The sequence below is a fragment of the Dermacentor silvarum genome, chromosome 6 (genome assembly GCF_013339745.2).
Source record: "Dermacentor silvarum isolate Dsil-2018 chromosome 6, BIME_Dsil_1.4, whole genome shotgun sequence".
Lineage (NCBI taxonomy): Eukaryota > Metazoa > Arthropoda > Arachnida > Ixodida > Ixodidae > Dermacentor > Dermacentor silvarum.
Genome location: NC_051159.1, coordinates 28,899,523 through 28,915,406, shown reverse-complemented (window position 1 = coordinate 28,915,406; position 15,884 = coordinate 28,899,523). Strand labels below are relative to the sequence as shown.

Genomic DNA, 15,884 nt, shown 5'->3' with positions numbered 1-15,884 from the left:
ATAGCTTCTTTAACAAACACATACATTCAGATTATCAGCATGGTTTTCAACGCGGTAAATCTACACCAGTGGTGCAACAGCCAAAATAGGATTTGGAGCAATTTTTGGCGCAGGAATATCTTGCTTTTGGAGCAGGTTATGGGAAAAAAAAAAAACCATTTTTGAGCACTAAATCCCAAATTTGGAGCAGTTTCACAAAAAACGCTTACTCATAAAATGCCAGAAAATTTACCCCACATAATAAACGCACCCCCCAACTTTGCATTGGATTTGTGGGGGAAAAAAAAGTGCGTCCATTACGCAAGTATACACAGTAATTCACATTAGCAGCGTAGGTGAGGGCAAGGGTGCGATCGGAAATTGTTGTTCGGAGCGCGCGTTCAGTTTTGCCGTGCACGGTTGACCTAGGCCACGTCCGGCGAAATTGAACGCGCGCTCCGAACAACGATCTCGATCGCGCCCCAGCAGTGCACTGCATGCAACTTTTTCTGCCAGACATGTGGAAAGTACACATGCATTTCTTCGCGAGTGGTTCCCTTTCGGTCTTTTTTTTTTCTGACGATAAGTCACGACGTTCCGGCTGCAGTTGAAACATGCAGCGACTGTTTGACAATCTTTAGGCGTTTCGGTGGCGTACAGCGAAAATCGGCACCGTTTCATTACCGCGGTGCCTGTTGCCGCATGGAACAGAACCCTTGCTAGTGCTCACGCCGTCAGTGCCAGGTCGCTTGCTGTACCGTACAAGTGAGTTTCCCGTGGAGTATTCGTACCCGCTCTGCTTGTGACCGCGTGCACGGATACAGCGAGGATCTTGTTGAGTCAACGCGGCAATGGCGAACTGCTTTCGTTACTGCAAGCAACGCGTACTCCGCGAGATTATACTGCATATACAACACGCCGCACTGCAACCAGCAGCGAAAATATTGTTCGGCGCCCACCACCAAACACGCCAACGTCTCGTCTGGGCACTCCAGTTTGGATCTCGTCTGCGCTAATGGATCGGACTGGATTGGATGGCGTGTCAAGCTGCAAGTTGCCAACGCGGTCTTTATTTCCTGCTAAAACTAGCGTAACCGAGAAATTTCGCGGCTGGTCGGGCGTTTTGGCGCAGCGTGGCGCAATTTCAACATATTCGCAATATATCGCGGTTTTGGCGCAGCTTAGTGCAAAAATACGAAATTGTATCAAAATGGCGCATTTGGCGCAGCTGTTGCACCCCTGCTACACAGACTGCGCTGTTAGCTCAAAAAGAATTGATAATTAAGAACATTGAAGAAAAAAAGCTTTCGCCAGGCGTTTTCATTGACTATAGCAAGGCCTTTGATACTCTAAAGTTCTAAACCATTACATTTTACTGGGGAAGTTAAGTGCTTATGGGGTACGTGGTGTAGCTAATTCACTGTTTAGTTCATATCTGACTGAGAAGAAACAATGCATTTGAATTGCTGTTTTAAATGCGAAGCATTTCTTGGCGAACATGTGCTACTTTGACAGTATCTATCTAGCTAGCCGCCTACGTCTTTGTGCTCTCATGGTCGTTTTGTTAACTTGGTACGTACCAAAATTGGCATACTATGACAAGAGTATATGACGAACCTAAATGATATGCCATGACATTCATGTCATGACATGCGTGTCATGTAGGTCATCAAACAGCCGCCTATGTCTTGGTGCTCTCATGGTCGTCTCGTTAACTTGGTACGTACCAAAATTGGCCTATTATGACAGGAGCGTATGACAAAATAAGTGATAGGTCATGAAATGTCATGACATGCATGTCATGTAGGTCATGATAATGACCCAGCGAAAAATAAGATTCAAAAACCACTGAAATGGGTTCAGATGTGTGTACTAAGTGAAGGAAACACTAAAGGATGCTGGTGGAAATCATAGTCATGATCATGACTCAGCAAAAATGATGACTCAGTGAAAAAAGATTAACACTGAAAAATCACTGAAATTGGTTCGGACGTGGGTACCAAGTGAAGGAAACACTAAAGGATGATGTTAGAACATGACCATGACTGAGAAAAAATGAAAATAACTCAGAGAAAAAAGATTAACACTCAAAAACCACTGAAATGGGTTCGGATGTGGGCACTAAGTGAAGGAAACAGTAAAGGATGGTGGTTGAAGTCATAGTCACGAGCATGACTGAGCAAAAATGAAAATGACTCAATGAAAAAAAGATTAACACTCAAAAACCAATGGAATGGGTTCGGATTTGGTATTAAGTGAAGGAAAACGCTAAAGACTGGTGGCAGAAGTCATAGACATGAGCATGACTAAGGCTTTCGCCTTGAGGTTTTTAAGGCATAGCTAAAGGGACTCCTGAGGACTGATGACATGAATGTCATAACATGCGTGTCATGTAGGTCATGAAACAGCCGCCTACGTCTTGGTGCTCTCATGGTCGTTTCGTTAACTTGGTAGGCTCCCGCACATTGCTTCGCATAACATCGATTCGCACAGGGCGTGGGATCTGACGGCTTTTTTCTTCTTCTACACCCATTTCTTGTGGCATGCCTCAAGGAAGCATTTTAGGACCAATGCTCTTCAACATCTACATAAATGATATTGTTAAGATAAACAATGATGTCTTATTCCTACTCTACATGGATGACACTAGTCCTTTTGTTTCTGGACAAAATCCAACTGAAATTGTTGCCAAAGATGAACGCCAACTGTCCCCCTCCCCCCTTTCCGATCTCTCTCACGTGCGCTTGCTTGCGTTACCACGACCGAGCTTCACTCCCCACACTTTCCCCTTGCTCTCATGAGAAGACAGCGCTCATCAAAGCACCATCCTTTTTGGCTCACCCTTGCACGCTCTCACTCGCGCCCAAAGCATACAGTGCATGCAGAGCGCGATACGATCTTTTCACACTTGGACTTTATACAGAACAAGACTCTGCTCTGCTTTAGGGTCTCTCGTCGTCGGGCGGTGCGCGATCTGAGAAGTGCAATCGCAAGCAGCTGCTTTTACTTCATCCATTTGATCATCTGAGTCCAAAGAAGTTTACATTTATTGTCTTAATGTTTCTTTGCGGCGGCAGTAAAATGCCGCTATATTGAAACCGTGTATAAACACACTTTGTTATATTGAAGTGCTAAATACATGGTGTTCCATGGACAAGTTATTAATACGTAGTTAAATACTTTGTTATATTGAGAATTTCGTTATATTGAAGTTCGTTATATCGAGGTTTAATTGTGTCAGAGTCCTCCAAATGAAAGTTCATCATAAGCTCCCCACTTTTTGTGTCAGACAGTGTGGGCTTCTTGTGCTTCTTCTGTAGGGACACAAGAACTCTAAGCCACATGGGCTTGTACGCAAGCAATACCCACAGATAAGCTTTATTGCATTGCCACTTGTATACAAACAAAAGCTGCCATGGTAATTTAGTTTAACCAACTCCCCTGTAGACGGCACATCATTACTCAGGTGTTTCACATTAGAAAATTATATATCGGAAAAAGCAAGTAGTCAGCAGAAACCGTGACACGACTTTATTCAGGCACAGCCAAGAGCGTACACAGGCAGCCAAACTCGGGCACAGCAACCAAAAGATTAAGGAAATCATCTTGATTAACACGACTGGTATAGTCATTTAACCGCACAGTTCAATTGTTTTGTACAAGGTTTTCTCTGCTGTATTTTTCTTCTAACACACAGCTTGTTGCGAGAAAGACATGCTGTTGACAAACTTTTCGCACTTATCACACTCAGCAGCTACCCAAAAAATGACCAAGCTAATGGACACTTTGAGAGAGAAACCTAACAAACTGGCAGTGCCAGTAGAACCTTACAGGCAGCGATTTCCTGGAAGCACCAAAAAGATGTCTGACTGACTGAGCATGTTCAAAAGAATCATGTGACTATAATGTCAGCTATAATGGTGCATTAGATAAGTCATCATAAAGCAAGACTCACCTGAAACCATGAGGCTGACTCCATCAGTGACTTCTGTGAACTCAGAACCCCTGAAAGCTTTGATTCAGCATTGCAGACAACCATTTTGAGAGGACAGCCCAGCTCATACGCTTGCTGAATTACTCCAGCTTCTTGGAAAGACCCTGAAGCATTAAAGGAAATGGGAAAAGGAATTTCATATATATACACATACTATTAGCCTTTCTGAAGACAAATCAAACAGCGGAATATGCAGAGATAAAAAAAAAAGAAGCTTCACACAAACATCACCATTAGAAGAAACTGACAAGAAAGAAAATGAAGCAGATCCAACGAGTTGAAATCTATACACAGCGAAGCTTTGTGTGAGTGCATAAAGAGTTGAAACATGAGTACACGCATGCACACACGTGCACACACGAATTGTACCGAGCCTTTTGTTAAGTGGAGCTGCAGACTACTAGAAAGTACGACGGATGCCTAATACCCCTGTCACACGGGACAACCTAAGTGTACTTTGAGCGAGTGCACTTCACCCCAAGTGTCATTCGCATGCTGTCACACGAGCACGCGTAGTGACACTTGCTGCAAAGCGCACTCGCTGGCGAGTGCGTTCGACAAACTCACTTTGCTCCGCCGAAGTGCGTAGTCTCGGCAGCAAGGGCTCAGAAATAAATAAACTAATATCAAAAGCCGAGTCGGTAGTCTTTTTCAACTATTGTTTTCATTATTAAGAATACTAAAACGCATTAAAACGTACATTACAACAAAAATTACTAGTTTACTATTCTCGTTCTCAGGCTGTTGACGGCCACGGCCGCCGGGGGCATGCCAGAGCCGTGCAATGGCTGCGTCCGCTGCCAAGCAACGTTAGCCGCGAGCGCCTCCTTCGGAGTCAATTAAGCGCTGCCAAAAGACGCTCCAAATGCTCGTCACTATCCGTGTCATCTGCAAGGAAATCCACCATTTTGAATGCGCTCGCCTCGGATACGACGCCATCTTGTCTTGGCTCGTGATGATCAATGGCACTAATGCGATAGCAATGATTCACTTCATATGCACCTAAATTTTATTCTAAATTCTGTTCATATATATAATACGTTATTACTTAGCAAGTATTGCCTAAAATAACAAATATATGCTGTGCTACTGACTCACTCATCACCATCACCATCACTTTCAAAGTGCACTTCTCTTTCTCGTGTAGCAGCGCGCTGCCAAAGTGACACTTTGTGAGCCAAAGTGCACTTGTTCAAAGTGACACTAAATTTGCCAGTGTGACAGGGGTATAAAACACATCATGGCTTCAGAGGCTGCATGCGCATACATATGTAGCGGAATTCGAATCCATTCTATCTGCAAGAAGTGTGTGCTTCCTCATTACCGTGCAGCCGCGGATGCGCAAAGATGAGCTTTCTGTTCTTTTTTTTTGTCTTTTTCCCTGCATGGCCGGCGCCGCTGCTGCCGCGGATGTGCGGAGGCAAGTGCCATCTGGTGATGGTGCAAGGAACTCAGCGGTGATTGGTTGACCTATTCAGCAAGAGCTCCCACGGTCATGAAGCCCGGCGAGGTTTGCAAAGAAAAGCTTCGCTTTTACAAAATCAAGCTGTCAACAGCACCACCTTAGCTCAAAACTTTTCATCAGGTTTGGAAGCTTCAAGTGCAAACCAGCAAAAGTTCTTTTTCTAGCATGATAGTAAGATTTCAGTGATGGATGAAGCATCACAGAGTACCTAGATAGTGCTGTAAGCCATTTCTTGGTCATTAAATCACTTTCTTCAATTTGTGACTGACCGATAGTGTGTGGAAAAAAAGAAAGTGCATGACATAGGTAAGTTTACCTAAAGACGGGTAGAAATTTAGAAACTGCCCCCCCCCCCTTTTTTTTATTAGGATGGTGACAGGTGTCATCTCGCCATAAAGAATCGACAGTGGTAGAGAAAGGAATGTTTCTGGAGTCAAACTTGTTGCCCTGATGGATTGAATTCTGGGCTTTTGCATGCGAAAACCACAATTTTATTATGAGGCGCGCCATAGTGGCGGACTCTGGATTAATTTTGACCACCAGGGGATCTGTAACGTGCCCCCAATGCACGGGACACGGGCCTTTCTTTCATTTCGTCCTGATGAAGACATCAATTTGTGGAAACTTTGGTTCCAGCTACATTCCTTGCTTGCCCAGTGTTGATCCCTTCAACACCATCTTCTGGTCAACTTCTGCCTTGTTTGGATTTGCCATGTAGGATAATTTACAATACTGTGAATTTCATTTGTGCCTTGAGAGATCAATCACACGTTTCCAAACTACCATCGCTCCAGCTTACCTCTGCCTTATGCATGTTAATCTGTGCTGGCTCTAATTTCAGGGCTCCTTGGATCTCTGCACTTGGCTCATTTATTTAGCGCTGAAGGGAATTACACTGCATTAAAATGTGTTCCCTGGTTTGTACAGAAAAGTGACTGAACATGAAAAAGAAAAGAAAAGTTAGGTGCTAAGCAGATGAGGCGAACTGAGATACAAATGACATATATGGGTGCCTGAGTAGCTACAGACGAGTGCAGTGAGATACAACTGCGGCGCCGACAAGCGTGACCACTAAGATGCAGTTCATGCCAACCACAGTGTCACCCCAAAAGCAAGGTGTGTGCCATGCAGCTTGGTCACCTCAGACCCATGCACCTCAGTGGTCCAAACTCGTGGCACATGCACCAATAGTGAACACACGTTTTGAGTCCTGACAGGGCCAGTCATCGTCACACCGCATCCCAATTAAATGGAGCTCATAAAAGGAGCATGGGGGACACACACGTTGGTCCCTCCACGTGAAATGTCCCAGACCCCAAAAGGGACCATCACCGATTCTATTGGAAAAAAGCGGGCTAGTTGGTGATTGCGTGAATAAGGTTTGACCAAAGTATTTTTTCTCGAAAAAAACAACAACAACAAAACATTTTGGCAACATAAGCACTCTTCGAAGCTATTGCGAAGAAACAAAAGTTGGTTTCAGGTAAATGTGTTCTTATCAATTGTGAAACTAGGTACAATGACCATCCTTATTTTAAAATATTCTACTGGCGTGGTTCTTTCAAGTGACATCATAGGTGAATAAATTTATGAATTTTTCGCATTTGATTGGCTCAGTAAAAAAACGAAATATTGTATGTTTTCAGAAATGTTTTGCATAAATATCGTTGACATCTCAGTTCCAATATTTGTTGCTATTTTTTCCCATTGCCATAGATTATGCTAAAAAATAATGTTCGGCTATGAAATCACGTGATTTTCCAGAAAATTACTCCCGAAGTTGCCAAGAAGTCACTTTCTTACGATGTTCAGACCTAAATTATGCATTAAAGCTCTCCACATAATACGTGAGATAGCTCATTATATGCACAAACCTTTTAGCTTGTGATCTAGAAATTTTAATTTGAGTAAATTTTGTTTGAGGCAAGCACTGAAGTCGACAGCCAATTTCACCGGTAGGCACTCCCAAACTGTGTCTTCACTACAGAACACATACGTGCCGTGCCACCAGCTATTTTTCTGGCAATCATATGAATTGTGGCTATTTGCCAAGCGAACATGTACAGTGTCACTTGACATCAGTATAAATACATCGTAAATGGTGTATGTTTGGCAGTTCACAACTTCAAGTTATGGGGGCTCGGGGCAGTCAGGTAGGTGAACACGGCATAGTTGTGAGTTTTTTGCAGTGGCAGATATTGGCTAACTTAACCTGATTCTCTCCTACGCAGAGGCAGAACACAGTCTACGCTCGTTACAACGGACCCGCGTACAACAGACTTTCGGATATAACGGACCATATTTCAACCTTAGTTTTCTCTACCTATTTTAGTAATGCAACAAAGTTCACTTTTAACGGACTGTGCTACAACGGACTATCCGCTACAGTGGACAAAGATTAGAGGGAATTTTTAACAAAATCTGGCATATAAAGCGTACTTTTGCCATGTAGACACAGGATGACAACAGACTTGCGAGGGTCAGCCGACAATTGTGGCTCAATCTCGCGCGTGCGCGATTGAGGAAGGTGAGGAAGAGGGCGTTCACCTCTGGTGGGTGCTGCCCACCTGCGCGGGCACTGTATCTTGTAAGCAATCTTATCTTGAAAGGACAAAGTGCACTCAGTGCCAGTGCACGGTGCTTTTGACGTTTAGTTCGCTCGCTGCTGCTGCACTTCCTAAGTGCCGCGTTTTGACAGCGACTTTCCACGGTCATCGAGTGAGATGTGCTCATGTTTACCTGAGTGCGCATGACACCGTGCTTGTTAATTTAGTTACCTAGTAAGCGAATGTTTACAACTTTATGTGGCTGATAAAACTACTATCCGTACTTTGTATAGCTGTCTACTAATCTGCTATCGCAATCGATGCTTCGCCTTTCAGGTGAAACTGCGCATTATTATTTTGTTTTCTTTCCTACATCGCGACTGAAGTGTCGGAAGTGAGGCGTTTCGGATATTGCAGACTTCGGATAAAACGAACATTTTTTGCCAGATTATGAGCGTCCGTTATAATGAGAGTAGACTGTAATCACACAGTTATTTCTTCTCTGCTGTTTCACACCAGAATGAAAATGGTGTTTGACCATGCCCATGGACACACACAGCAGACTACAGCCTGAAAACTGGTAATTTCTTGACATTTGTCTCGAGACTACGCCACAGCTGGGGCGGAGTGTCGATGATTCAGGTTCTTGCATAACTCGTAATGTGCTGATCTGTAGTACTTACAAAACAATGAATCAACACCGTGCCAATATCTTGTGTCTGATAATTATCTGGTCCTGACGACGACCTAGAAGCAGTCATGGTTTACTTCCATCGCACAAATGTATTACAGTCGAATCTCGACAATTCGAACTCGAAGGGGCCCGAAAATTTGTTCGAATTAAAAGAAGTTCGAATTAACGGAAGGACGTATTTTTGAAGTATTCGAGCACCATAGCACGATGAACGAACGGTGCGAGTCTGTCACCTTTACTTGGGAGTGCAGAGAGCTGCGAGCATGCGCTACTCTCGATGGAGGAGAGAGACGACTGGCGGCACGGCAAACGAAGATTTAATATATACAGGAGTGGTAGAAGCACGCAACACACAACACTGAAACTGAAACTCAAAACTAAGGGCACGCCAAACTAAACACATAACTTCACAAAAATGCTTACTTAATAGAAAATATCAAGCTCTGACTACATGCAAAACTACCAGAAAATATTCGATTTCAGTTTCGGAGCCTAGCTCAGCCTTAAAGTCTCTAGGTCAGTCCTAGCCTTTGTTCTTAAAAGTCTGACCACCCTGGCCCCGGCCTAGCTGCGTCGATATCAAAAACGTGTACTCTTACGGGCCGCCGACTTGACGTTCCTGACGTCGGGTCCAAGTCGTGTTCATTCAGGTGTTGTTGCTGCCGTAGGTGCTGAGGACTCGCGTTGTCTCTTTTTCGGCGGTGAGCTCGTCGGTTCGTCGGTGATGAGCTCGTCAGCGATGACGCTCGGCGTTGCTTAGGCCCACCTGCCAAGGCCCACCTGCCTAGGCCTAGCGTCGGGATGCGTCGCAACTTCTTCAGGAGTGCCGACGTGTCATTCCGAGGAGATTAGAACGTGCCGGTCTGCCACAGAAGGGGGATCCTCTCTGGGGTGCCTGGTCCTGCCGTGAGAAGCTGCAGCCCGTCCAGGAGCCTCGCCCGAACTTGCCGAGGTCGACGGCCACACCTTGGACGGCCAGCGTCGCGGACTCAACCAGACCCCCAAGTCTCCCGTCGCCAGAGCGGAGCTGGCGATGCGACCTTCCTGACCCGGTGCCACGTTGAAACTCAACGGACAGCGCCGTTCATCCCTCGACTATGCCTCGGTTCGTGCGCCTCGCGCGCTCGCGCCGTTCGGAACACCGGGCATCGCGTGCTCCTCTTCTTTTTCGCGCCACAGGCGGCCTCTTACATGTGACAGAGTCGTGAAATTTCGCGGAGCGCAAGCGCATAGCGAGTTGCGCCCACGCCGGCCAAAGCTCGGTTCCCGATAACGGCAGAAAACAAAACTTCAGGGAGCGGACGGCGCTGACATGGCGAAGGGCGCGCGCGCAGAGACCGTCGAAGGTGAGGGAGGAGGGCGGCAGAAAAGCGGATTTGGCCTCGGCAACTCCGCCGCTTTGGTGGCAGTGGCTTCGGTGGCTCCCCTCGCCCTCTTTCTCAACTCCCTCGCAGCTCCCTCATCTTCGACTGTCTTCGTGCGCGCCCGCTGGCACCGCCGGTACAACCGGTTCGGCGCAAATTAGCCTCCTTGAAATTTCATCTTCTGCCATTATCGGGAAGCGAGCGTTTGCCGGCATGGGTGCCGACGCCGCCGGTCCAGCCGGCCTGGCGCCAGCTTAGGGTCCGGCCCCGCTAGCGGCAAAAAATGCGCGCGTCAACGCCTTGCCGCGAAGCCACCGTGGCACGTGCGTCTCGCTGCACGGCAGCGCGATAAGATCTCCCGCGCTCTCCGAACGCGTGAGCAACACCGCGAGCGCTCGTTGTTTCATGCGAGAGACGACGATCGTCGATTGAAAACCCGGCGTGGACCGGCGGCAGTCCGGTTGTGATGGCTCCGTGACGTCACCCTCGTCGCTCTTGATTGGTTCATCTCGCGGAACGCGGCATTTACCGCAGAAATGGGTCTCGAACCCATTTTGCGTGGCACGCCACAAAACTCCCGATTCCTGCCGCTTTTGCCGCCCGTGGCATGACGCGTTGCCGCGCGTTTTTGCCGCTAGCATGGCTGTACCCTTAGGCCGCTCCCTGAAGTTTCGTTTTGTGCTGTTTTCGGGAAGCGAGCGTTTGCCGGCGTGGGCAGTTCGTTGGCTGGACTGGGCCTCCGCCGCTGCATCAAGGGGTCTCTCCTAAGCTTTTACTCTATGGCGGTGTCAGAGCAATGCCGGCCGGAGGCGCCGCCGCGTTATTCGGCGCGCTACTGAGAGCATTGTTGGTCCGCGGTATGTTCGAATTAACCATCGCAAATGCTTTCGCGTTCGAATTACCGAGCGTTTTCGCCGATTGAAATACACATAACTTTGACGGGACCAGAACGTCAGTTCGAATAAACCGGCAGTTCGAATTAAGCGTGTTCGAATTAACGAGATTCGACTGTATTGTAAAACGTAGTTGCGGGGGCATCAACATTCAAATAGCCTAATCGGATACTTTATTGCCATTTACCATGCATAAAAAAGCATCCGCCCATATTTTATGCATAAGGAGTTCATAAGAATGGCAAGAATTCACTTGGGGCCCGCATGTGTTTTGCAGTGAAGACGCAGTTCAGTAGGGCTTAAAGATAAGATTGGTTGTGGGCATATGTTACAATCGGCCGGTGGAGGCAGCGACCTTCAGCCCTTCCCTGCTTTCCTGCGACGAATTGCCTCTTGGAGTTGAAAATACGTCCCACGGGAAAGACCAGAGGCGACACCATGGCGAGATAAGTTTCGACGAATACGTGGTTGCTGGATGCCACTTCGTCGCCGACCTTGACACTGGGGCCGAGAAACTCTTGGGAAAGTTCGTTCTACGCCATTTCGTTATAGCCGCTGCTAGCCGTCATGGCTGTTCAACAGACGAAGCAGCTAATTGCTGGGCAATCCCAGGAGTCAAGACGCGACAGATTGGGTCAAGCGTGACACTTCCCGTCTACGAGCGTCCCCTCCGTTTTCTGTGACAGTGAGCCGTGTGTGCCCGAGGCTACTTTTCTAGGTGTGTTTGGGGAACAAAGGCGCCAGAGTGTTTATGTGCACCCTCATCCTCAAGGCGGAGTCTTCGGCGACTTTGGATGCTCCGGACGCTCTCCTCTCCGCTCTAAGGTGTAGCGAGTGCTCTCCCATCTGCTCTGACATGTAGATGTTGCTCTCCCAGAACGATGTCGTCTGTTGAGATTCAGTAGTGCTGACATGCTACGATGTACTGCGCTCCATACTCCGGCCAGTACAATGATGATCCCCTGTTCTGTAAATAAGTTTGCCTCTTCTATGTAAATAAACTCCCTGTTCTGTTTACCCTACCTCTCAACCTCGTACTCTTCACAAAAGAAGCAACCTTCCTCGGAAAATGGCATGGGTCCATTTAGCCTCCGTGTGATGCCCCTGTAGCGTAGTCCAGCTACCCGTTACGAGACGGACCGGTGGCGTAGGCTAGAGAGCACGACCCTCTGTGTGACACCAGACTCCGAGGCCACGACTCCCGAATCCTACAGGGCTTGAAAAAATTTTGTCTTGCCTCCAACAAAATTTACTCAAATTAAAATTTCTACATCACAAGCGGAAAGGTTGGTGCATATTGTCACGTAGTAGTGACGGTAGAGAAAACAGTCGCAAAACTGTGTATGACGAAACTGGTTGTTTATTGGGCGAACCTGTTCCCACAAAAGCAAGCTACACTCAAAGCACAACGATAGCGGCGAACACAGTCGGCGATCGTCGAAAATCTGATCAGCGGCGAGACGCGTCGGCTTTTATACCTGAGTCATCGAAGGTTCCAGATTAATCACTGATGCCCGCGTGTCTTCCAGAAAGTTCTAGACAATTCGCGTCGGTCACACAATCTGATAACATAAGCGTCGGTGAAAACAGGCAACAAAAAGAAGCATCGATAACGTTCTAGAACCTTCCGATACAGGCGCATCCTGCGCCGAGTGATAACGTTTAACATTTGTTAGCCGGTGGAAAACGGCCACCGGTGAAAGATAAACATGTATACGTGTCAATACCCTCCCCTTAAAAAGCATCGTCCCGATGCTACAAACAAACGCGAAAGCGAAAACAAAACGACGTGTAATAAAGAAAGAAAATAACAAAGTAACAAAGTACCTATAAGCTCGTCAGCGGGCGTAGAAAGGCTTAAGACGCACCACGTGGATGACTTCAGGTCGTGCCCGGCGCCGCTGTGATTGCGAAATGCCGTCTGGCACGACCTCATAGTCCAGTGCGCCAATACGTCGGATTATCTTATATGGTCCGAAATAGCGACGCAACAGTTTCTCGCTAAGTCCTCGTCGGCGTATCGGAGTCCAGACCCAAACACGGTCACCGGGCTGGTACTCAACGTAGCGTCATCGTAGATTGTAGTGTCGGCTGTCGGTCCTCTGCTGGTTCTTGATGCGCAGGCGGGCGAGCTGTCGACCTTCTTCGGCACGCTGCAAATAAGTGGCAACGTCGAGATTTTCTTCGTCAGCGACGTCTGGTAGCATGGCGTCAAGCGTCGTTGCCGGGTTCCTTCCGTAGACCAGGTTGAACGGCGCCATGTGCGTCGTTTCTTGCACGGCCGTGTTGTATGCGAAGGTCACGTACGGAAGGATGGCATCCCACGTCTTGTGTTCGACGTCGACGTACATTGCCAGCATGTCGGCGATGGTCTTATTTAGGCGCTCGGTGAGGCCATTCGTCTGCGGGTGGTAGGCGGTGGTGCGGCGATGGCTTGTCTGGCTGTACCGCAGGATGGCTTGAGTTAGTTCTGCCGTAAAGGCCGTGCCTCTGTCGGTAATGAGGACTTCTGGGGCACCGTGACGCAGGAGGATGTTCTCAACGAAGAATCGGGCTACCTCGGCGGTACTGCCTTTGGGCAAGGCTTTTGTTTCGGCGTAGCGGGTGAGGTAGTCCGTAGCGACGACGATCCATTTATTCCCGGACGTCGACGTCTGAAAAGGCCCCAGTAAGTCCATCCCGATCTGCTGGAACGGTCGGCGAGGTGGCTCGATTGGCTGTAGAAGTCCGGCTGGCCTTGTCGGCGGTGTTTTGCGTCGCTGACAGTCTCGGCATGTCCTTACGTAATGGGCGACGTCGGCAGAGAGGCGAGGCCAGTAGTATTTTTCTTGTATCCTCGCGAGCGTGCGGGAGAAACCGAGGTGTCCAGCCGTTGGGTCGTCATGGAGAGCTTGCAGAACCTCTGGACGCAATGCTGCGGGTACCACGAGGAGGTAGTTGGCTCGGAGAGGCGAGAAGTTCTTCTTTAGGAGAATGTCGTTTTGCAGGAAAAACGACGCCAATCCTCGCCTGAACACCTTCGGCACAATGACGGTCTTGCCTTCCAGGTAGTTTACAAGGCTCCTTAGTTCCGGGTCAGCTCGCTGTTGTTCGGCGAATTCGTCGGCACTGATGGGTCCCAAGAAAGTGTCGTCATCCTGGTCGTCTTGTGGCGGCGGTTCGACGGGGGCGCGAGACAAGCAGTCGGCGTCAGAGTGCTTTCGCCTGGACTTGTAAACGACGGTGATGTCGAATTCTTGAAGTCTCAGACTCCATCGTGCGAGGCGACCTGAAGGATCCTTCAAGTTAGCTAGCCAACACAAGGCGTGGTGGTCGCTCACAACTTTAAAGGGCCTGCCATAGAGGTAGGGGCGAAACTTTGATGTAGCCCAGATGATGGCGAGGCACTCCTTTTCTGTTGTGGAATAATTTGCTTCCGCCTTCGATAGCGACCGGCTAGCGTAACTTACAACCCTTTCTAGTCCATCAGTCCTCTGCACAAGCACAGCGCCGAGTCCTACGCTGCTTGCGTCGGTGTGGACTTCGGTATCGGCGTTTTCGTCGAAATGCGCAAGTATTGGCGGCGATTGCAGGCGTCGCTTCAGTTCTTCAAATGCTTCGAGTTGCGCCGTGTCCCACTTGAATTCGACGTCGGCCTTCGTGAGATACGTCAGTGGCTCTGCGATCCGTGAAAAATCCTTGACGAAGCGCCTGTAATAGGCGCACAGTCCAAGAAATCTACGCACTGCCTTCTTGTCAGCGGGCGGAGGAAAGTTGGAGATCGCTGCAGTTTTCTGAGGGTCGGGGAGCACTCCAGACTTGTTGATGACGTGGCCCAAGAACAAGAGCTCCTCATATGCGAAGCGGCACTTTTCTGGCTTTAACGTGAGTCCGGAGGTTTTGATTGCTTGAAGAACTGTTTCAAGGCGCCGCAGGTGTTCTTCGAAGCTTGAGGCAAACACAACGACGTCGTCCAAATAGACGAGGCAAGTCTGCCACTTCAAGCCTGCCAGTACTGTATCCATGACGCGTTGGAAAGTCGCAGGTGCCGAGCAAAGACCAAATGGCATGACCTTGAACTCGAACAGTCCGTCTGGTGTTATAAACGCAGTCTTCTCCCGGTCCCTCTCGTCGACTTCAATTTGCCAGTAGCCGGTTTTGAGGTCCATCGACGAAAAATACTTTGCGTTGTAGAGTCGATCCAAGGCGTCGTCAATCCGTGGGAGGGGGTATACGTCCTTCTTCGTGATCTTGTTGAGGCGACGCTAATCGACGCAGAAACGTAGGGTTCCATCCTTCTTCTTCACTAACACCACGGGGGACGCCCACGGACTCTTGGACGAACGGGCCACTGAAGACGGAATAGTCGGCTCCAGTGTCGACGAGAGCGGTGACGTTATGGCCATCGATGAGCACGTCTAGATCGGTAGACCGGCGTCTGGCGTTGCGGTTAATTCGTGGCGTCGGATCACGGCTGCGTCGGCTTGCTCTGCTGCTGCTACGTCGCGTCGGAAGGTCTTCTTTCGGCGGCGAAGTGCTGTCAAGGCTGTTGCTAGGCGGCGTGCTGATATCTCGTCGTGATGAATAGCGAATCGTCGTCGGCGGCGGCGGCGGAGGATCTTCGGCATTGCGTCGTACAGCAACCGCACCTCCATCGGTTGCTGCCTTTAGTTTCCCGGGTAAGGGCTGGGAGATCGGCCCCGGGTGGGACCGTTGTACTGACGGCGATGCGGCGAGATGTAGCGGCCTGGTGACGGCGAGCGTGAGGATCGTCGTGGTTGCCACTGGGCTCCGGCGAGGTAGTCGGCGATGTCGCGCGGTCGTTCACCTCGATCGGGACGCGGCGCGTTGACGGGGAACCCTCGTAGGCCCATCTCGCGGTATGGGCATCGGCGGTAGACATGGCCGGCTTCCCCGCAGTGATAGCAGAGCGGGCGGTGGTCAGGGGCGCGCCAAATGTCCGTCTTCCT

General features: G+C 48.9%; 2 protein-coding genes across 2 annotated transcripts in view; one reads left to right on the top strand and one right to left on the bottom strand.

Moving 5' to 3' along the window:
* Positions 1–15,884, top strand: part of LOC119455352 (cytoplasmic aconitate hydratase-like) — a 607,544-nt gene that overhangs the window by 287,542 nt on the left and 304,118 nt on the right. The window lies entirely within an intron of this gene.
* The window catches only part of LOC119455354 (alpha-mannosidase 2C1), a 135,494-nt gene that overhangs the window by 10,354 nt on the left and 109,256 nt on the right, over positions 1–15,884 (bottom strand). The window contains exon 17 of the mRNA XM_049668723.1: positions 3,935–4,077. Coding sequence (XP_049524680.1) covers positions 3,935–4,077 — 143 coding nt within the window. The remainder of the gene's footprint in view (positions 1–3,934; positions 4,078–15,884) is intronic.